This window comes from Dicentrarchus labrax, unplaced genomic scaffold, assembly GCF_905237075.1.
Source record: "Dicentrarchus labrax unplaced genomic scaffold, dlabrax2021, whole genome shotgun sequence".
NCBI classification, from domain to species: Eukaryota; Metazoa; Chordata; class Actinopteri; family Moronidae; genus Dicentrarchus; species Dicentrarchus labrax.
The window spans coordinates 21,983,336-22,006,003 of record NW_026136710.1 but is presented as its reverse complement, the minus strand read 5'-3'; the positions used below and the strand labels follow the sequence as shown (position 1 = coordinate 22,006,003).

Genomic DNA, 22,668 nt, shown 5'->3' with positions numbered 1-22,668 from the left:
TATGTCTACTTTCCTTTTATGCCTTTCTGCAGCACGCTGCGGCCGCTGCTTAACAACCAATCATATTGCCTTATTGTCCTCATTAAACCTCCACTCTCTTCCTACTGCAACCTCCAGGGCCTCTTTCTGAACCTCCACCAGTCAGCTAACTAGTTACACATTCACCAGAGGTCCCCTGACCTCATTGAACTACAGCCTTAAATGATCTATTACTACGTTGATAATAAATAAGCTGCAATGTTTTCAATAAACCGTGAAACACAAAAAGAATTTTATTAGGGCAAACTTTATTTAAAATGTGGCTGCTAAAAACTGAAAAAGGTCACATCAAAGACACACCACTGTCACATTTCCCAACACTGGCCCACATCAATTCTCCAGAAAAGCAATGATTCGATCACATTCCCTCCCTGGATCGACCTCAGCTTCTTCACCATCATGACTTTTATATATTTTTAAGTCTGGTGTCGCATAAAATGATTCAACACTACAAACAAATCTTGAAGTTGAATGACATTTTCCAAACAGTTTCAAAGGGTTTTTACATTTTAATGATTTCATTTACATCTTTGCAAGGATGAAAAGTAAAGCAAGCAAGTAAAGTTGAAGATACTAATTTGGAGATGGAGATTTTATCTATTTACTTTTACTAGACCATGGATTACGTGGTTATGGAGTAACAACATCAACATATAGTCTTTTCTATTATGGTGGAGGTTGTCACACTGAGCCATGCTGCGAAGAGCCATGAGTAGGCAAGCCACGTTGCCGCAACTTGTCTTGACTTGATGACACAATGTGGGGACGTGGTAAAAGTTGTTGCCTTTCGTGCTCACCTTAATCACATATAGATACAGTGCTGGAGGCGAGGCCCCATTAAATTCTATGGAAGCTGCTCAGTGGCGCATGAAGTCAAAAAAGTTTGATTTCCCGGTGTAAAATTACCCACATCTGCTTTCACATCGTGCGGGCCAATAGAGCAAGCACTGCAGTCTACTGCTGACCGAGCCGCTAACTTCCAGTTCAACATGCTAACTTTAATGGGGAGAAAATTATTTAATTGTACGACTCTTCTAGACTTTCCAAATGTTATCAGACCGGACTGATCAAATTCTGATGTAATTTCGTCGAGGGTTGTGATGCTCAAAAAATCTACCATCTTACAGCTGCTTATTTTACAATGTAAGCTTATAAGATAAAAAGCTTTTTGCTGTAATTACGTGGTTTGGCCACTATGTCAAATTGGCTCCAAAGGCCTGTGCTCTTCCTGGGGGCTTGCTAGCGGCTACTCAAGCTGTAGTGGAAACACATGTCATGACGACATGACTTGGCCCATCATGGCTAAAGTGGACCAACCCAGGCCAATGGAAAATCCTTAATATATACAAGTAATGACAAAACAATGTTACCATGCTAGTTTCAAATGCAAGGTAAACCTTCCTTAAGAAGGTGCCTATTTTATGTGTTTCTAAAAAGATAGATTTTGTAACCTTCCCCAGCTCGATCTGGAACTTTTAGGGAAAGCTGAGCTTCCTGAGGCTCTGCTGAGCTTTCTGAGCTCGTCTGAGTCTTTCCTCGAAGAAACTCTGTTGGTGCTGATTCCTCTGATCCAACCTGACCGACCACTGCTCCCTCAGCCTGGAGAAAGAGAGAGGGAGGAGGCATAAAGGAATTTCAGTCAGACAACTCACGTTTGAAATGTTTATTAAAGCAGTATAGCATATTTAGATTTTGGCATCTAGGCTCCGACCTCATCATTCCCCGCAGGTATATTTACATAGAGATATATACATTAAATTGTTCATAGTTTAAATAGCTGCAGCTCGAGTTGACTGCCTGAACTAGCCTGCCTAGATTGGTGGAACTAGGTTTGAACACTAGAGTGATGAGTTTGAAGGTTTATCAAGCTCCAAAACACTGCACAGTACGATTACAAGATTTAACAACAATCACCAAGAAAACTGTGGAATTATGAATTAAGTATGAATTAAATACTGTGAAAAAAAGGCTTCCCAGGCAGGTCAGTGATAAACCACAGAAATAAAGAGGGGAGCTATGTGGATGCAGAAAAGTAAAGGAACTGAATATGCATAATATGTGCTCAAATACAAACACTCAATGAAATAAAAAACACAGAGAAGGCTTACATTGGCAGCTGGATTGCAACACATTAAGGAAGAGTGCCAATTAAGGCGTTTCTTTTTTGTGTTCTTCATGCCATTGAGTTCCTGTATTTGTGCACATATTGAGCATATTAAATTCTCTCACTTTTCTGCAATCAACAGTGACCTGCCTTTTTTCACAGTACAAAGTAATCTACCAGGAATCTGTGTCTTAATGTATGTGATTAGTCCATGCAGTGTGTCAGCAACTTAAAGGCTCAGTAGTTCACTCCATAGAGCTGTTCTGCCTGAACAGCACTAGTATATCATGTTTGTGGTTAGCATGGCAGCCACAGAAGTTCACTAACTGGACCTCCCAAGAGTCACCAAACTGATCACCTGTTTTGCAACAATGCGTCAATTCATTTAGCCATTTTCTAGTGTGACCTATTACAACATTTTTGAGACAGAATGTTTTTAACTTTGGCATAGGAATGGGAACATGGTAATGGTAATGGTAATGGTAAATTGACCTGTACTTGTATAGTGCCTTTCTAGTCTTCTGACCACTCAAAGCGCTTTTTACACTACCTGCCACATTCACCCTTTCACACACATTCACACAGTGATGGCAAAATCCATCGAACAGAAACTAACATTCATACACACTCACACAATGTGCAATTTGGGGTTCAGTATCTTGCTCAAGGATACTTTGACATGTGGCACCAGGAGCCGGGGATCGAACCCACAACCTTCCGATTAAGGAACAATATTCTAATTAGCACTAAGAACAAAGAACTTCAGTTTGCAAAACAGTTGCTGTTGGATGTAAAAAGGCTATAGAGCAAAAATTACAGTTTCTTTAAAGGACCAGTGTGTAGGATTTAGTGGAAGATGCAGATTGCAACCAACTGAACACTGCTTGGCGTTGGTATTTGACGACCTGGGTTTGGGAACTGGCTGTCAAAAAGTGTAGTGCCAGGGTTTTAATTGTCCATTTTGGGCTATTGTAAACATAGCAGTTTAACAGGGTGAACTCCATAGAAGAGGACCCCCTCCCTCTGTAGATAAAAATGTTGTCATTGTCAATGTCATTCTAAGGTATTTTCAGGTGATTATACACTAATGAAAACAGACCTATGAATACTATATTCCATTTCAGATAACAGATCATACTGTTACACACTTGACTTTTAAAATTTGGGTTAGGTAGAGCTGGAATACCAACATGCAAATGCTGTTAACACGATGTTTATTTGTGACCAAAAAGATTTTCACCTTTCCAAATTAATCTGATGATGTCTGAAAGTGTCTGTTTTAACCCACAAATCACCAAATCAGTGCTTAATAAGACTCACACAGAACCTGACCAAAACTTCTTACACTGTATAGGTGGTATTTATTGCAGAAATGGGTTAAAATACTTTAAAGATGAGGAAAAAATAAGAAGAGGAGAAAATAAGAAGAAAGTCTAAAGTAATTTGTGTATTCTGAATTCAGTGATTGGGAGGAAGAGATGAGCGGCGGTATTGTCCCAACATCAGAGGCCAGTATTTACCCTGACACCATAACTCCTGGGCTTAAATTAATCGTGCAGACATCCAGTGAAACTTGATCTGCAGTCATCGCTGTCAGGGCTAATTGTGTTACGGAAAATAAGGCACAGTATGTGTGTGTGTGTGTGTGTGTGTGTGTGTAGGGCCGTGTTAGCTGTGACAGGATTAATATTGTTGTGTCTGTGTTAGCATGCGTCCGTCTGTCAGCACGCTCCACCATGTGCTGGGTAATCTGCAGCGTTCTGTTCATCTGTCCTCAGTTATTCGCACTGATCTCCAGGATTCAAACGTATAGTCGAGCTGCTTCTAATCAACATTCTCAGGCTACTATGTGATGACAGACAGATGAGCTGTAAACATAACTGAGGCATTTTCTCCAACTGATCAAGTTATGAAGCAGAGATGGGGACAAGGGCTAAGGACAGTAAAAAAAAATTTGCTTTTAATATTCTTTTCTTTTCCTCTCTGACCTTTTTGGACTCTGTAGTTCAACCATAACTTTGTTTTAAATTTGAATAAAGTCTCTAAAGAGGCTAATATTTGGAGAAATGTGTCTAAAATGATGCATATAAAGAATACTTTAATTTGATTACATGGTGCAGTCATAAAGGTTTGGGTTTGAATATTTTACTCCATGTAAACATCCTACAGCTTCAATAAAGAGCTGGAACAACATTATACAGAGGAAACTGATGGATGACAAATTACAGGAAAAGCCAGAATTAAGGTTTAAGGTATTGGAACATCACAAGCCTCCAGAACAGCTTCAATGCTTGGCATACATTTTCCTCTATGAATCTAAGCGTATATGCCAAGTCTCTGAAGTGGTGTACTGGAGGGATGAGCATCATCCATCCAAAGGATAGTCCCTCATTTGGGGTGTTGTTGATGATGGTGGTCCAAAATTCACCATTGGTGCTCAGTTGGGACAAGATCTGGCAACTACGTAGGCCATAGGAAATGATTCACACCATTTTCAGACTTATCAGTGACCCCTTTTTTACCTGTATTAGTTGCATTTCTCTTTCATTTATTCAGTTTTTCCTTTGTCATCCATCTGTATATACTGTCAGACACAGCGGAGAAACATCATTCTTCTAACTTTACAGCTGCTAGTAAACTCGACAGCTGTAATCCCCTAAACATAAAAATCATCAGTAACAGATCATTTAATCCCTCTCTTTCTGTGTGACAGGTTGCCAAATTTGATTGTTTAACTTGAAACACATGGAGGCTGTAAGTCATGGTTGGACGCACAATGTTATATACAAACTAGTTTGTTAGTTCATGCCCATTAGTGCTTATTTTATTTATTTGGGGAGAGCATGAAAGATGGAAAGGAAAGGGGGATGACATGCAGCAAAGAGCCACAAGTCAGATTCAAACCCATGGCCGCTGCAGCAGGAACTCAGCCTTACACAGGGACCAAATGTCCAGGCAGCATTCACTGTACTTTGTCCCATACTACAAAAGAAAGATGATACTCAGCGCACACAAGCATGTGTGAGCAAGTTTCATGGCAAAAGAGGCAGACAGAAAGCGAACGGATAAGATGCGGGTTTCAGGTGAACACCAAGACATTGTAGTAACACTCACATAACAATACTGTGGGCAGCATTGGGTGTTGTATTGAAGTTCACTGTTTCAGTTTGTCCAGCGCAAGAACAAAGTTTGTAGAACTTGCCAGCAGCCAACCTCCATATGACTAGCAGTTGTCTCTCACACACACACACACACACACACACACACACACACACACACACACACACACACACACACTCTTTCTCTCTCACACCCCACACTGTCTCCTCCAAAGTGTGAGTGTGGGTTTTTCCCATGTGATTGTAGCTTAGAGAGACGGATGCATTTAAACCTTTTCAACACCTTTTCTTGAATGCTTCTCAGATGCACTTTTTTGATACCTGATAGCTCAAGAGTCACTCACTTCCACCCAAGAGGCATGAAATATGAACGGGGGACCAAGATGTCTAAAACAAACCTATCAAGCTAAATTTAGCTGTAATTGTAACTAACAAGACATGCAACTGACCACTTTCAGAACTACAGATTTCAGGTGGAGTATGTCCTTTTAATAGCTTTGCTGCTGACCGTGTCAGAGAGCTGCTCCTCATGCGGTTCTCCTCCTCGTCCATCTGCTCGCTGTGTTGAATGATCCTCTGCTCCCAGAACGACTTCAGCTTGTGTTTGTCATGAATCCGAGCCGCATTCATCACCTGACGACAGGAAACAAGCCGCAGTCACACAAACCCTCGCTGCAGACACTAAAAGTTGTCCCATTGTTCCAGAAACACTGATAAACTTACTGCTGCTTTCCAGCTTCACTCTTCTTTCTCCTTTTCTCCTTTTTTTTAACTCTCTCTTCTCTTCTCTTCTTCTCTCAGTCTTCAATTTCACTTACCAGAAATTCCTCATTATTGTTATTCTTCTCTTGCCCCTCTTTCTTTCTTTTTTACATCTCTCTGTCGCTTGTCCCCTTCTGTCCTCTTCTCTCTTTTCTTCCTCCTTTATCTCCTCTTTTAACTCCTCCCCTGTTCTCCACCTTTCTGTTTTATTGTCTATTTTTCCTCTCCAACCTTCATTCCTTTTTTCTTTTCTATTTTCGCTGTTTGCCTGCTATCCTCCTGTACTCTCCTCTCGATTTTCCTCTCTTCCTTACTTTCACATTTTTTTCCTTCTCTTGTATGTTTTCTCTTTTCTTTGAATGTTATTCTTTCTCTGTAACATTTCTTCTCTTCTTGTTTTGCCCCTGTGTGCCAGTTTTGGGATGGTGGTGGTTTGTTAAGTGAGATCAGAAGATGAGTGACTAGGACTGACTTGTCTCTTAAGGCATGCTTTTGATTTGAGATGTAAGATTTAAAGGGGAACTCGATTTCACATTTGAAGATTAGTTAACCATTATAGGAATTGGAGTCTTCAGGGTTCTTAAAGTCTCAATAACCCTGATGTTGTCATAGCTCTGGCTTGGAGACTACTACTACCATTGGTTTGTGGAATTTATGAGTTGACACTGTGAATCAATCAACACACCTTTATTGTCAGTATGACAACTTTGACCATTCCATTTGTTTCTATTGGCTCTCTTGCATGGCATATGCTTTAGTGATTGGATCTTCAAACGTTTTTTAAAAATGTATATGAATTTCAATGCATTATTTCAATGCAAACACTCACTGGTTCCAGTGCCAGCGTCACCTATTTTACCATCCTCCTCTTATCCACTAACATGACATCTGGTTTGCTGTCTAGCGTCTACCTGATTCCATTTGAATGCAGCATTATGCAGTGAAATCACTGGAGTACCCCTGTAAATCTAGCTGAGAGACAGCTTAACATACTGATAGTACAGCTACCCAAGTAAGAAGGCAACACATTTCCTCTGTTTTTCTTCTGCTCCTGTTTGACTTTTCAATTTTAGTTTGAAAAAGGTAACTTTAGGATGAAGCCCTCGCTCTTTGATTCAGTGAGTCGTGAAAATACCCGACATTTACTGGTGATGGTTTCGATTTATTCAACACCTTGTAATAAATGCAGCACCAGGAAGATGTTTCTGTCTCTTCAGGTCACAGAGTGAGAGGACATTTTGGTTTTTACTGTTTCTATTTTTTTTTTTTTTTTTATTCATTTAAAAACCAGCTACATTTGTACTGAATCAATAAATGAGACAGAGCTCATGATGTGAACAACACACACAGGTCACAGATCAGTACGTCACTTGTTGTACAATGAACACAACAGGGAAAGACATTGTGGAAACACCATTTCAATTTCCCACAGTGCTGTTCATCATGCCGTAAAAAGCCCTAATAAGTTTTCTGTAATTACAGAGTTGGACTCAAATAGAAAATTCATATTTGTTTCTGTTTGTCACCAAAACATAATTGAGAGATTATAGTATCAGTCTGTATTTTATGGTGGTGATATCTGACTTTCACGCATCCAGATGTCATAGTGGCCCGTTCTCATTCCCAGGTCATCAAATACCAACATTTTGTCACTCTTCAGTGTCTCATGCAGACACACAATGTTCCCTTTAGTGTCTGTATGAGACACACCTAGCTTACATCTAACTCCAATGTAACCTATCCGCGTCAGCTGGCGTACTCAAAAGAGCAACAAAGTCAGTATATGGAGGTGGTCGGGGTGGATGGATGGGTCAAACAAACAGGACTATAAGGGCTTGTTGTCCCTTCTTATCTAAAATGGCTGAAAACCGTCACTGAACTGAGACATAACTATTGTAAAACATCAATTAAAAGGCAGGCCCCCTTCACTAGCCTGATGAGGCACGTTTGGACGAATAAACACAGGTCTCAACTAGATGCCTGGTCTGGATTTTATAGAAGTTATTTGCCTGTATAAAACCTACCAGGTCGCCCACATGTGTGAGGTCAAAGCTGCTTAGATCGCCTACACAAATAGAAACGTTTAAACATAGATATGCTAGATAGTTAGATTCTCCACAAGTCAGTCGTTCAGATTATTTTAAGTGCTGTCAAACGATTGAAATATTTAATCGCAATTAATCGCATTTAATCGCACATTTTTATCTATTCTAAATGTCCCTTGATTTCTTTTTGTCCCATAATTTTTTCTTATTTTAATGCTCTTATGAACATGGAAAAGTGGATCTGCTTGCTTTGTGCAACTGTTGTTTTTGTCAATGGAACCATTTGGCAACTTTTTAAAAGGAAACTTTCCATTCAGAATATTATTGGCATCCATTTAGGCGTCTTGCGCTGGCCATCCACTCAACATCTACTACTCTTAAACAAGTGTGTGCGGCGTGCCTGTTGTTTTGTTTCCAGTCTAGCTAGATCCGGTGTGGTGTTGTAGTTTTTGTTGCAACAACATGTGAAAAAAACTACAAAGTGTGCTAGGTCAAAACGAACGTTAATCTCGCGATAAAAAATTGACGCCGTTAAAATGAGTTTGCGGTAACGCTGTTAATAACGCGTTTAACTGACAGCACTAATTATTTTACAGAAACCATGAGCACCAAAGGATCAAATGATCAAATGAGTGATTCGTAATTGAAATTAAAGTAATATTCATACTGATTTAAATAAACTATTTGATATTATTTCCATCTGTCCTGAGTTTTGTGCAAAAGGAATCAAAGGCCTGTCCCATATATCGGCCTGTTCCAAATAAAGGCAGTCCACCTGACTTTATTTGAAATCTTCAGTGATTAAAGCAAATAAAAACCCAGGATATTAATAGAAGTTTCACGGTATTCAATGACTGTAGGTTTTCAGTCTGGAAACCAACCAATCCTAGAAATTACTACTACTTATACTACTAATGTGCAACAGCAAATATGTCTTTGCGAGAAACATAATGGCACCCAAATTATCAACAACGTCTTTTAATTGTTTGCCCTATAATATCCTCTCCTGCATTATAATATGAGTTGTTACCATGAGGACGGAGGTACCGGTAACCAACCTCTACCTTCCAGTTTCGCTCTGTTAAACAAATAATTAAGATATGATGGTTGAGCCACTTACATCATGCTGTTTTATTCTGTCCTTAATTGTTATGTTTCTTATTGTTGTTGTCACGGACACAAAATGAATTTCTGAAACTTTAACAAACAAAACTAACATTTAACTGAGAACACAAATGTCTCAGGATGCAAGCCTTGGTCTCTGGAGTGAAAGTCCTGCACTTTGTACGCCCACCATCCCCTCAACAAATACATACTATATTCATTAGGATACATTTTGCCACTGAACATAATCCAGGCAGCAATTCCATTTTCCTCAAAACTCATTTGGCATCACTAATTAATGATATGTAAAAATAATTTCCAGGAGACAGGGTTTGGTTTTTGTTACTTTTATTCTCACATGGCTCCGCTCTCTCTCTCTCTCTCTCTCTCTCTCTCTCTCTCTCTCTCTCTCTCTCTCTCTCTCATTAACACCACAGCTGCTAGAGTTAAACTGAATGTTAATGCCACAGTAGTGAGTGTGTGTGTGTTCCCCAAGCTACTACATACTCTACTAGCAATATCATCGTCATAGCTATGACATGATGCACACATGGTCCCTGTGTGTGTGTGTGTGTGTGTGTGTGTGTGTGTGTGTGTGTGTGTGTGTGTGTGTTCTTTTCCAATTCTATGGAAGCCCATTTCCACCAGAAGTTTTAAAACAAATGGATGCTGAAATGTAAGAAAGGACAAAAATAGACTTCAATCAAAATTCTGATTTAGTATCTCATAACTGTAACATGACTTAGTAACTCGTATTTTGACTTCTGCGCAGATCAACAGCTGAAAAGGCACTAAAGTGTTCAGACCAAAAGGTGAGAGCTTGATGATAAAATGGAACACGGTGACTCATCCTTTAACAGGTATGATTACAAGACATGATTAAAAAAAACAAAAGAAAAAATGTCTGAAGTATTTTTACATTAGTTCATTGTGTATTCCTCCCTGTGTGTGTGTGTGTGTGTGTGTGAATAACGTTTTAATGTGTGTCTTCTTGTGGCTGCTTACAAAATCCCTCGACAGGGAGTCAGATGGAAGGCATTACAAAACTTTGATATCATGTCACACACACACACACACACACACACACACACACACACACACACACACACACACACACACCAATGACTTTTATTCAAATCCATCCAAACAGCTGATCAGCACCACAGTGCAAACTTCCCTGCTGGGATTAAAACAGCTGACAATAGCGTGTCTGTGTGTGGGGAGTTAATAAAACAGGATGTTATTAAAGGACCATTCCACTGGTTTTACTTGTTAAAGGTCCAGTGTGTAACATTGAGAAGGATTTATTGGCGGAAATGGAATATAATATATATGTTTTCATTATTGTATAATCAGCTGAAAATAGGAATCATTGTGTTTTTGTTACTTTTGAATGAGCCTTTTATTTACAGACACCACCTGTCCACCACTAGCAATTAAATCCTACACACTGGACCTTGGGTGATTTTCAAGTTTCAAGTATTTTCTGAAAATAAGAATGTTCTCCAACAGAACAAATGTTGAGGATGACTAATATCCACTCCTGCCGCTAAAGAAGAATTGTCTATTATTATTTTTAAGCTATATAACACAGTAGAAATTTGGCATAAACAGCATTATTAATCTTTAAACCTGTTCTTGATGTATCGGTCCGCCAGTGTTGACAGCCAATGTTGTCTTGTTGCAGACATATTGCTATTGTATCGGTGTGTATGTTATCCGATATGCGCTGATATAAAAAGTGCCCTGTATACAATGCAAAAAAAATGCTTGTGGTAGTATATTAGTGTCACTGCAAAGTTACTCCAGCAGAGGGCGCTGTGATTTAAATTACACAGATTTACACACTTTTTTTCTCTCAACTGACCCCAAGGGGGGGTTCCTATTTGAACTATCTGAAGTGATAAAATGTATCTATGTTCTGTTTTCTTATTAATCATTGCTGTTACAAAGTCACAAGAATTATTTTATTTTATGTCCCTGACACTGTGGATACAAGTGCCCTTTTTACAATGTAAATAAAAGTGAAGTGAGTATAAAAGTAAAAGGTACTGTCTTGGTTTCTCTGAAGGACATTTCTACCGGCTGTTTCTGTGCAAAGCAAACGTATGTTTTGTATGTTTTTTTCATTATATTATATCTATCATGCGTGATTTGCACTGGTACGGATGTCGATTAATGCAAAAATAAAACAAAGGCCTCAAAGGCAGTTTTCATGTTTTTAAAATATAAGGAATATAAAGTACAGATATTTGTTTAAAAATGTTGGGATATAGTAAAAAGTCAGAAAAATAAATAGCCTAGAACTGAGACCTGTCACTCAGTAAGACGTATGCATGGCACTTATTTACACATAATTTCAAGTTTGTGCCTGAAATGGGTTGGTACTCACAGGTACCGGCACTGATTTTTGTCCACGAGCACCCTTCCATTTTATTTCATAAGCCACCTCCTTATGAGTCTAGGTGCACAGCCCTAAACACCTATTTAACACTTGACTTTTAACGCTTCATTTTTCATTCTGCCAAGACTGCCCTACTTTAGCTAGTGTTTGTTGTATTCATTGGTTTATTTGCTTTTTAGCCAGGAGTGTCATAGAAAAGAGCCAGGGTCTAGGTTAACACTGAGAATACAGCATTGAAAATGGATAGAAATTAGGGTAAGGGTGTGTTGTGGTTAGGGGTAGGGGTAGGGTGGTGCTGAATTTGGGTACTGGCACTTTTTTTTATCCCTTTCAGGCACTGGATTAGGGTTAGGGTAAAGGCTGGGGAATGCCTGAAACAATGTCATCGAGGTTCCCTCGTTCTGATTGCTGCTATCAGGCAGACAAGTGGAGAGATAAGAAACACACACACTCTCACACAGTTTCTTCCTCTTCACTCTCTCTCTTCCAGTTTGTTTGCTTTGCTAAACACAACAAAATCCCTTTGCTGAACTGCAGCAGATGGAGTTTGATGTCTGCCTTTTCTCTCACTGGGTTCATTAGCAGTTGAGCACTGAAGCATGCAAAGATGTCGCTGAAGTCACAAGAGTACGTGGAAACGTGGGTTCAAATCATTTCACATTTCTCATTTCTTATTCACAACCACTTTAATCCCTGTAAATCTGCTCCCATCTCCTGCTGCTCCTCTTCTGTTCAGACTCCAGGAGCTCCCTCATCTCCACCTGCAGCTCCTTAAATCTCCTCCAATCCTTTTAACATCTTCTTCAGGAGGTCAACAGACACAACATTCTGGAACTGAATTACTGGATTTCTAAAAGCTGCAGTAGGTCATTTTATATATTATTTGTCATATTTGCTGAAACTTTCAGTATATTCTGACAGAAGTTAATGAGACAGATAATCTGTGAAAAAATATCTTCCCAGTGCTCCTAATGGCATTTGCAAGAACCCACCGGGCCTGAACGAAACCAATCAGAGCCAAGAAAGATAGTTGACTGTTGGGTCTCATTCCCAGGGTGTCAAATACAGATTCTGGGACCTAGAAATTAGGCTCAGCAATCAACTTCAAGCCACCAACCTAAAGCGTCTTTATGTCTTTCTCAGCTCTGATTGGTTTTCCTCCAGGCCCAGTGGATTGTTACAAATGTTATTAGGAGCATTAGGAGGAGCCAGAGGAACCTGATTTTTTCACAAATTAAGTTTCAACAAATGTGATTATTTGTTGAAACTTAAATCTTCCACCAACAGAGTACTGGCTTCGTTCTGGTTCGGGAACCTAGTATTTTGGAGCATTTCAACCAAAATTAAATTGATTTGGAACCAAAAAAGTTGGTTCCCAGTTGGAACCAAAAATAGCAGAAATTCCATGGGAACCACAGTGGGCGTGTCATATTCTACAGATCGTTTTGCATTGTGATTACAATGGTTTCACTCAAAAGTGCAGCAACAGTTCAAGAATCTTAAATGGAACCAGTTTAGGAACCAGGGCTAATTTGGTGGAAAAACATTACTTGTTTTCCTCTCTCCATAACTCCCCTTGCACATCCTATCCCATAATGTGGTTATGGGCTTCATATTTATTTAAAATTGCAATAATACTTTAATTCCTGTAGCGATACGTCACATAATTAGCAGTTTTTTTTATCGCATTGTAAAAATGTTGCTTCTTGAGTTTGCTTTTTTCTAATTTTGCCCCTCATATTAACCTGTGTTATGACAGATAGAATGCTGGACAAACTATGAACATGAGATAAAATTATGTAATAATCAAGAATTATTCTTTAAGGTTAATTTATTTTAAGGTTTGTAATTTTATTCTGCCTGTTAAGTTTAAAACTGTGAGCTGTAGCAGCTGGCAGGCCGACACACTGCAGAAGAGCTGATGTGTTTGTTTAAGATAAGAGAGCAGCTGATAATCAATACAAACCTCATCAATAAACTCTGGAGATAAGAGACAGGGAGAGCTCCCACTGAAAATACCTATAGATAACACAGAGAGAGAGTTTTAAGGGAAGAAGGATTCTGTTTGATATTTAAAGATCCTTTGTTTAATATTTAGTTTGAATAACAATTTGATAGTATGATTTTGATGAGTTTTTCATATTTATATATAAAACTTTACTCGTATGTTACTTCTAGTGTCATATTTCTTTTAATGATGTAAACACTTGTTTTTCCAGAGACAACGTACTTCCTGTTTCTCATTACACAAACAAAACTTGTGCAACTTTGTAAACACATAATCAATACATGTTTAATCAAAGAGACAAAATGTCACATCAGCTCATAGTTTGTGCAAACAGACAGAAGACACAAATTTAAAAACGAGAAACTGCATCTTCTTTTACAAAGAAAAAAAATCACATTGAGCTACAGATCCTAAAATGACAAAAAAAAAACATACATTTCGTAAAAATCTTATGTACAGCTTCCTTCACATACATTTTGTTCTTCAAGATATCATAGACACACAGACGACCTTCCACTGGAAGGATAAGCTTTAAGAATCAGAGACACACACATACACACACACACACACACACACACACACACACACACACACACACACTTGCTGCTGCGTTCACTGTTAAACTGCTGATTCATAAATAGATAAATACCCTGCTGTAATCACTATTATATTTTGCATCTGTTGCCTTCTATGGTTTTAATTAAAATCCACATTGTAATATTTTTAAGTCAATACTGAATCCTCAAATGTTCAAATCTGTCAATGGAGTGATCTATTTTAAATATTTTTACACTCATTTCTCAAAATGTCTTAAAACAAGAGGAACTGAATTGGGGAAATGGAGTTAGTTCAGATGCAATACCAGAATTTTTTTATTTTTTGAAGCAACTGGTCAACTGTGTCTACTGAACTCATGAAATGTAAGTGGTGTATTATTCGAGTCCATTTAACCTATAGTCCTCAAAAAGACTCATTGCTGCCATTTCATAGGCAACAATGAATAGCTCAGTTTAGTGCCAAAGACCTCCAGTACGTCCCCATAAACCATAACATCACAGTAGGTCCCCCTAAACCACAACCCAGTCCAACTGCAGAGTTTAAAAGTCCAGAAATTTAGATTTTAAGACCGTAAGCATGTCTTCATAACTCCTTATTTCCAGTTTTGAACCAATATTTGACTCCTCCACTACTGTAGCATTTGGACAAAATACAATAAATATTTTTTAAAGCTTATAAAGCTCTGATTGTGACTGTAAACAGATCTTTAGTCATGAAGCAGCAGTATGAGAAATCTTGCATAGCGTCCAGCATCCATTTTGGAAAAAAACATCAGAGGAGGAGGAGGAGAAGCAGAGGAAGAAACAGTGTCAGATACAGGAAACAGCCGGTCCGAACTGTCCTGACAGCTGACGAACGATACCAACGCACCTCCTCCGAGTCATCTGGGAAGTAGAGAAAGACAGAAAACTCATGAAGAACTGGACTAATCATTCAGTGCAGAACTTGCACGGTGCAATTTGTATTCAATTATTTAGACACACTTTGTGGTTAGTATTTGACATATATAGTGCTTAGCTTTCTTTTCAAACTCTTCATTTTTAATATAGTAGATACACATAGTGTACAGTATTCAGATTTTTAAGGTTACTTATCTATACGCTATACTGCATCTGTTATTGTACTTCCTTTTGCTGCATTGAAATTTCACTGTCCCTCAATATCTCATCTCATCTTAACTTGCACTTCATCAGTTGCTGAGATGTTATGAGAAACACTGTATATAACAATAAAAGTCCAACACTATGAATGTCTTCCAGGTGAGATAGTTTGAAAATGCATGCTGTTATCCCAGTATTTAAACAATATCATGTCTCCTCCTACTCTACTGCCAAACTGAAATTTTGCTGCCTGACCTTGAGGACCATTCCTTTGTGAGTTGTGTGAGTTCTCTCTCCTGATTGGATAAAGTGGGAACGGGATACCAGGAAATGTACGTAGACCAATGTTACTGACTGAAGACTCTATATTAGTTGAAGTTGTTCTTATTTTAACAAAAAATATCACTTAAAGTAACTTTAATGTGGAAGCCCTCTGTGTCGTTTTTCTGGAATGTATGGGAAGGAGTTGAAGGTTGAGGGTGTTTTGCATTTTGGAAGAAAAGCCTTGAACTGTAAAGGAGTGGGCAGGGCTTATGGGTATTCTGAGGTGTGTTCACACTCAAGAGGGAGTTTACTGCGAATGGTGGCTTTTGACAGTCTGACTGCCGGGCGTCGGCAGCTCGTCAACACATCTTCTGTTCATATAAATGAAAAGGGCACAGCTGCTGAATGGACAGCGTGGAAAACTACCAGCTCACATTGAGAGACTCTGACACAATCTGTGCAGGTCCACGGGGATGAGTTTTTGTTATACATGCTGACAACAAAAACCTTGCCAGACCTGAACATCGCCTGAAGTTTCAAGTCCCTGATGTTTGATTTTCATTTGGGAAATATAACTCAACCTAAAGCTGGTGGATGATTTGGAAAATATTCAACTGTTGCAGGAAACAGCAGAAAGTGTAAACTAAAGTGTATCCTACCGCAGTCTTTATGGAAGACGTGGGGGAAGCAGTGTAGGACACCGTAACCACAGCGACAGTAGGAGCATCCTTTCTGAACCCACTCGCCATGAGGAATGGAACCACAGCTCCTACAGAGAGACAGACAGAGTGTGAACTACTAAACTAAAGACAACAATAACTGATAGTTTGAGGGACTGTCTCATTAACGTGATGATTTATAGAAAATAAGACTTGAGTGTTGTTGTTTTCTCGTTGTTTACCTGATTCGCTGGTCGTACTCGCAGCTCCTCCCCGTGAAGAATGGAGGGCACGCACAGAAGCTGCCCAGGATGCAGGTTCCTCCGTTCTTACAGCAGCTCCGACTCTGCTCAGCACCTACAAGATAAAATATGACATCAGAGCTGCAACTAATAAGACCTCAAACTCACCGTCCAAATCAATTTCCTTCAAATAACTGTGCTTAGACAGGAAACATCCTTTACTTTCACACCGTTTAAAGAATTTCCTGTGACTGATTATTGGAGTTGACATGGCCATCTAACTCCAGATTGCAGTGTCAAATCTCACTGCACTTTTAAACCATTTTGCCTTTTGCATCCAACTCAAATGGAGGCTTCCACATTTCAGACATGAAGTCTAATTTGGATGAATAAAATCAACCAATAAAAAGATTTCCCCCAAAACACATTTGAAAGCAAACTGAAAAATGCATCTTTATATGTAACTTGATTCATTATTCATCAGTAATCTAATCATATTTAAGACATTTTTTGTGAATTTAGTAATTTAGAAATTCTTCCTGTTTTTGAGGAGTTTACGCTTTTTATTCTATTTTTTTTGTTTAGTTTAGTAATTTAGTCAAGCATCTTGTAACCTTGTGTTGAACGCTGTAGTGTAAATTAGATCTTGCTATAATCTATATGGGTTCCTTTGTAGAGCAAGTTTGGGGATCCTGTGAGACCAGCCAAAGGCCGCTGCAGGGCCCACAGCCATCAAACCTCAGGCTGAGCCTCTCTCTGCCTCTATCTGTATCTGTGAGATAAACCAGAGTCTCCATCTGGCAGCACATTCCTGTCATCCTCCACTTCACATCAGCAGACAAACACTGAGAGTCAGAACAAACATCTGAAAATAACAGAAAAACACTAAAACTGACTAACGGTGGCCTGGAATATCCAGAGACTCTCCGTCAGGCTGTCACATCTCTACTGTTTCTGAGTTTCTTGTTTAAGAGAAACGCGAAAAAACACGTTATTTTGGAGCAAAACAAATTCACATTTTACTAAGAATTTATATTTAATGTTATATTTAATATCTTTTTTGAAAAGACACAGAATAATCCTAAAAAAATTACGCTAATAAAATAATCTGACACTATTTTAAAGTTATGACAAGCGTGACATGATGAGCCTACTTTTCCTGCGTTTTGGAGTTCATTCAGAAGTATCTTATTTGAACCACTTAATTTTGCAGTTTTTAGGGAAATTAAGGGAAAGTCGCCAGTGCGGGGAAATTATTAAAATATATGTTGGTCAAAATCAACTTATTATACGGTATATTGTTATTATTAATTTAGTTTCATTATGTTCATTTTCATGTACCTATTCCACACTTCCTTCTTTTTAAACAGTTTCACCCCCACACCGAGAAAATTCTGCATGTGCACATTTCAGGGCTCACCACCTGTGTGTGCACACAGTGGCTGGGTGTGAACTTACTGCCTGTGAGGCCGATGAAGGGCAGGACGGCGCTGGCGTCACGGTGTTTACGGTCCCCGCTGTTTGATGAGCTCACTCGGGTAAACTGAGCCAGGAAGTCCTCTGACGGTTGCTGGGACTTCACCACCAGAGAGGGTGAGATAGAAGAGGAGGAGGGGGGCAATGACGAGGAGGTCTGGTCTGTGCTGCACTCATCTCCTTCACAACCTGAAAAGGTAAAAAAAAAAAGTCAGAATCTGGAAAACCATCACAGTGTGAGAACACATCTGCTACCCTCTCTTTACTCTGCTCACCTGCAACTGTACCAGTAGTTTTGTATGTTTTGGCCCATTTACTACAACTCTCTAACACCTCACACCACAGCTAACTATTCATGCTCTTGTGTTCAACTGTTTGATTTAAACTTTAGACTTTTTATACATTGTCATGTAAGTCAATGAGTAGACTTTTGCTTGAACTGTGAGCATAAAGTCATTATATTGCATGAAGGTGACATAATTGTTGCAGTGCAAATTAATCTGCACATAAGTCACTGAATGGATCACAGAACATTACTCTCTTCATTTCCATGTTGCACAGTAATGAATGGAAACCAATGGCTGCATGGAGAAGGGTGAAATATAACCAAAAATTAAAAAACTGTACTGCCTTTCAGTTTTAAAAAAAGTCAGCAGTGTGTATAATCTGTCACATTAATTTACCAAGTTCAGCAAAATGGACAAAAATGGCCCACAAATGACTGCAAATTGGCTTCAAATGATCTTATAACTTACAACATTTATCAATTATTAAGACTGAATTATGTAATCTTATTTACTTACTATCCTACTGAAATAAAATGACAAAAACTAACACATGAACTCAAATATATTCAAATGTTTCTCAAACAAAAATAAATCCGGATCAGCAGTGAGAATAGTAAACTGTGTTGTTGCACTACAAGTCTACTTTTCTAGTTATTCTACTTTATTTTAAGTTTATCATAATCATTATTATTTACTTCACCTTACTAATCTGTATATACGTAATTTTACACTTGCTTTGACAGTAAGTAAGTCAGTAAACGTCTGATTCCATGCCAATAAAGGCCCTTTGCATTGAACTGAATTGTGTGAAACAGACCTGAAGCAGGCAGAGCATCAGCAGAGAGACAGATCACTGCGCACAACACGATCCTGCAACATCCAAAACAGATAAAACACACTTTATTATAAGGGACACTCAAAACTTAAAACTTAAAAAAACAACAAGATATTAGTTCAACAGTCTCATTTAGATCCATCTGATATTCAGACTCACCTGAGCAGCTGCGTCCGACTCATTGTACCTTTTTCTTCTCAGTAAAAGTAACAGTAAAGTAGTCCTGGATAAACACAACCAAAACTACCAAATATTTCCAAAACGATCCAAACGCGGACTCGTCAGTGTTTGCTGTTTCCTGTCAGGGGGAGGTCAAAGTGCCCATAAATAAAGTTCTCATCCGGAGTGAGCTCACTTTGACCCTTCAGTGATAAAAAAAAATGTAAAAAGAATGAAAGAAGCCTCATGAAATGCAAACACATGAAGCAGTGCGTCCTCCTGCAGCGGCTGTCTGTGGCCTCCGCAGCTTCTTTCTGCTCTCCAGGTGACTCTCAGGCAGGGGGGCGGGGGGGCGGAAGCCCCGCCCACTCCCGATCGCTCTCCGTTTCCGTCTGTCTGTCTGTCTGTCTGTCTGAATCCACAATGATGGAAACTGTCCCAAAATAAATAAATAAAACGAGTTTGGGAGATTTGGGGGATTTTTTATTTAAAAAGCCTGCAGACGTTATAAATAATGTTCACTTGAAAAACATATTGTCGATTTCCTATAGAAGGCCTGCAGCTAATTCTTCAGCTAGTAGCTAGTAGCATGTTCCAATCAATTAAGGAATATTTAGTTTAAATAAAAAAAAAATCATCTGGCGATACATTGCTTTCCTCTGGACAATATGCTTGTAATACTGAAAATGAAATAAAAATATCAAATATAAATATACAATAACTCACTGGCATCCAGCTCCTAGTGAATGTCTGTATTTACAGCAACATTTTTGTGGGGCTTTTATTTTCCTAAACCATTCAGTGCAAAGAATGAAAGTGCAGTGTAATTTATAAAAACAAGAAAATGTCATAATAACAGTATTTGTATACATAAATAGAAGAACAGAGACTGAAATATAACTCAGCTGACAAATGTTACGTTCCCTTTGCTTTATGAGGAAATGTGGACTTTTCTTCAAATGTTTCTTTTCTTTTGTACTTGGAAAACCTCTCTGATCTCCTCTCCCTCTTTCTCACCTTCCGCCTCCACCCCCTCTCTGTCTCTCTCACTGACCCCCCTCCCTCTCTTCATACACATGTATGGTTACTTCGCTCGCCCATCCAACCCTGCCTTCACATGTTAATGAGCCTGCTGCTAAAAGGAAATCCACCTTTAAGGAACACACCCCTCCTTCTCCTCTGCAGACAACAACAAGAGGCTTGATTCTTCTGTTATTCATTTTTCCTTTATACACACAGTCCATCTTCTACCACATATTGTAACAGTGTACAATATAATTAGAATATAATGTGACAAAGACCATATCCTTACCTCTCTCTTCTGTTTAGTGTATAATCACCTCAATATAGGAATTCTTGTGTTTTTGTTACCTTAGAATGAGCCATTGCCCAGAATGGAGAAACCACACTGGCTCTAGGGGCTTTCCTGTTTTTTCACTAGCTTTGCAGCCACCTTAGTTTCTTCTGCATGCTAGGAAGGCTGAACTGTATTCAAATTGTTGCAACTTCACTGCCAAATCCTACACACTAGTCCTTTAATGCCAACTAAATAAATACATCAATAAATTAATGACAGATTCCTTGTAGCATGCAAAGGGATTTGAAACAGCGATTAGTCTTTATGTCGAGAAATAGAATAGTAATGCTCTATTTTATGGCTCAATACATTTCTAATTATTTCCCTAAGAAGTTTCCTGGAATATAATCTTGTACTAATTACAAATAGAAATGAAGTTAGTTCCAAATTACTAAGAGACAAGAACAGCTCCATTCAGATACAATTTGCAGAAACTATATTTGATTGGCTAACTAAATGAAGAACATTTGAAAAGTCTCCAAATAATAAAAAAAAGAGAGACTTTCAAAACTGTTGAGGAATCTCTGTATTTCAAAAACTCATTCCTCGTGTGTTCGTTTAATGAAGCGATAGGAGAAGATTTAGTTTACTCAATAATCAGCTTTATTCTTAACACCAGTAAATTGTACAAAAGTAACAGAGCTCTGGGTTCAACTACGATTAACCTGACATGCACAAGGTCTGCCAGTTCACAAAGTCTGAGCAACCTCTTGTTCCTAACATCAGTTCTTATATTTTTGAAGATAACACACATAGCATAGGATGGTATAATCTCCACCCCTTGTCCTCTTGGTATCTTGTCTCCACGGATGGCGCTGATGGGATCGCCACAACCTGGAACTAATTCAAAACAGAAAGTGGCCTCCTTTCTGACATTCAGTGGTGTGTTATCTAATCATATTTACGACTGGAGGGAGTCCGTCAGGTGTTCTATCATTGTTTTACGAGCTCCTGACACTGACCTCGTAGGCCGTGTTTACCGCTGTCTCTCCCAAAGGATGTCATGTTATATCTGCAACTACCCACACTCTTCTCCCTTATACTGTGTGTACTAAGTTATAATTCTATATCACATCATACAAACATCTAATATTCATTACTTTATTTCTGTTATTAGTATTCCCTTAACAGCCCTTTATCAATGTAAGCATAATCAATGTAAGCACAAGTAAACATATTTCTATTCTAGTTAATAATCATACAGGTAAATATATAGAGTATAAATCACAGAATATCACAACAAAACTATGACTAAAACAGCTTCCTGTCACTTTCCTGAGTTAAGCATGACTTAGTTCTTCATGAGAACACAGTGGTTCAATTGTTTCCACTCAGTTTGCCTCAAATGTTATTTTTCCCCACTCATATACAATGTGTATTATGTCACACCCAGACACCAATATTAGGTATATTGGAGCTATGTGTTTGTTTTTATTTTAATTATTAACATTGCTTAACATTTTGAAAGATAATCAACTGTATTATTAACATGCCAGCTTTCAGAAGCACCATACAGAACATGAAGCATAAGAGGTAAATCATATAGAAAGGAGACATACACAGGCTCTTGGCATTAAGTCTCTACAGTATCTCTTTCTCTGCACATGGAGGACCAGATCATCACCAGACTGTAGTTTTTGTTTCTTGGAGAAAAATGGCACTCATATGTTGTGGTACTTCTCAGCAATAATAGTTTTAATGGAGACAGGTAAAAGCCATAATCTTAGGGGAAATATTTTTGAATAATGAATTACAATCACTTTTTTTGTGGCAGGTTTGGGATGTAATTTCAAATTACTTAATTTTATGTGGTTTCTCTATTTTTTCCCTCTATTTTTATGTTGTCTTTTCCATTTTATCTTTTTTTCCCCCTTAAATCTAAAAAACCATTAGTCATTAAAAAGCCAGTAAATGTGCAATACGTTCACATGTTAATTGATCTGGAGCTGAGTGAGCAACAGGTTATTCAGTGAGTTCAGTATTCAAAAAATCTACAGTTCCTTTTTCAGGTTTATCCTTCAACTCTGGCTTCTGGCATAACACCAGGACTGACCCCCTCCCCCTCCACCCAGCTCTGGTTAATCTGCCTCTGCTTTGACCACAAAGGGACAATTCCACAAGGTGGAAATGGGTATTTAGTAATCTG

The 22,668-nt window shown here is 38.6% G+C and overlaps 1 protein-coding gene and 1 long non-coding RNA gene across 2 annotated transcripts; both read right to left on the bottom strand.

Annotated features, from left to right (window-relative positions):
• Positions 1-270: 270 nt before the first annotated feature.
• LOC127371010 (uncharacterized) lies at positions 271-6,206 on the bottom strand. Its single transcript, XR_007886334.1, has 3 exons — positions 5,986-6,206; positions 5,771-5,895; positions 271-1,638 (listed from the first exon to the last, which is right to left on the bottom strand). It is a non-coding gene; the product is annotated as an uncharacterized LOC127371010 (long non-coding RNA).
• Positions 6,207-13,745: 7,539 nt separating this feature from the next.
• tdgf1 (teratocarcinoma-derived growth factor 1) lies at positions 13,746-19,481 on the bottom strand. The gene is made up of 6 exons (XM_051413562.1): positions 19,166-19,481; positions 18,989-19,041; positions 17,867-18,073; positions 16,409-16,523; positions 16,167-16,276; positions 13,746-15,027 (listed from the first exon to the last, which is right to left on the bottom strand). The coding sequence occupies exons 1-6, from the start codon at positions 19,186-19,188 to the stop codon at positions 14,915-14,917; spliced, it is 621 nt and encodes a 206-aa protein (XP_051269522.1). The 5' UTR covers positions 19,189-19,481; the 3' UTR covers positions 13,746-14,914.
• Positions 19,482-22,668: the final 3,187 nt, after the last annotated feature.

What these genes read in the sequence shown, in the direction of transcription:
- tdgf1 (XM_051413562.1), bottom strand. Translation starts at nt 19,188, where the DNA reads ATGAGTCGGACGCAGCTGCTCAG. An exon ending in AGTCGGACGCAGCTGCTCAG is followed by an intron (nt 19,042 to 19,165) that starts GTGAGTCTGAAT and finishes TGGATGTTGCAG; the next exon opens with GATCGTGTTGTGCGCAGTGA. An exon ending in GAGTACGACCAGCGAATCAG is followed by an intron (nt 16,277 to 16,408) that starts GTAAACAACGAG and finishes GTCTCTCTGTAG; the next exon opens with GAGCTGTGGTTCCATTCCTC.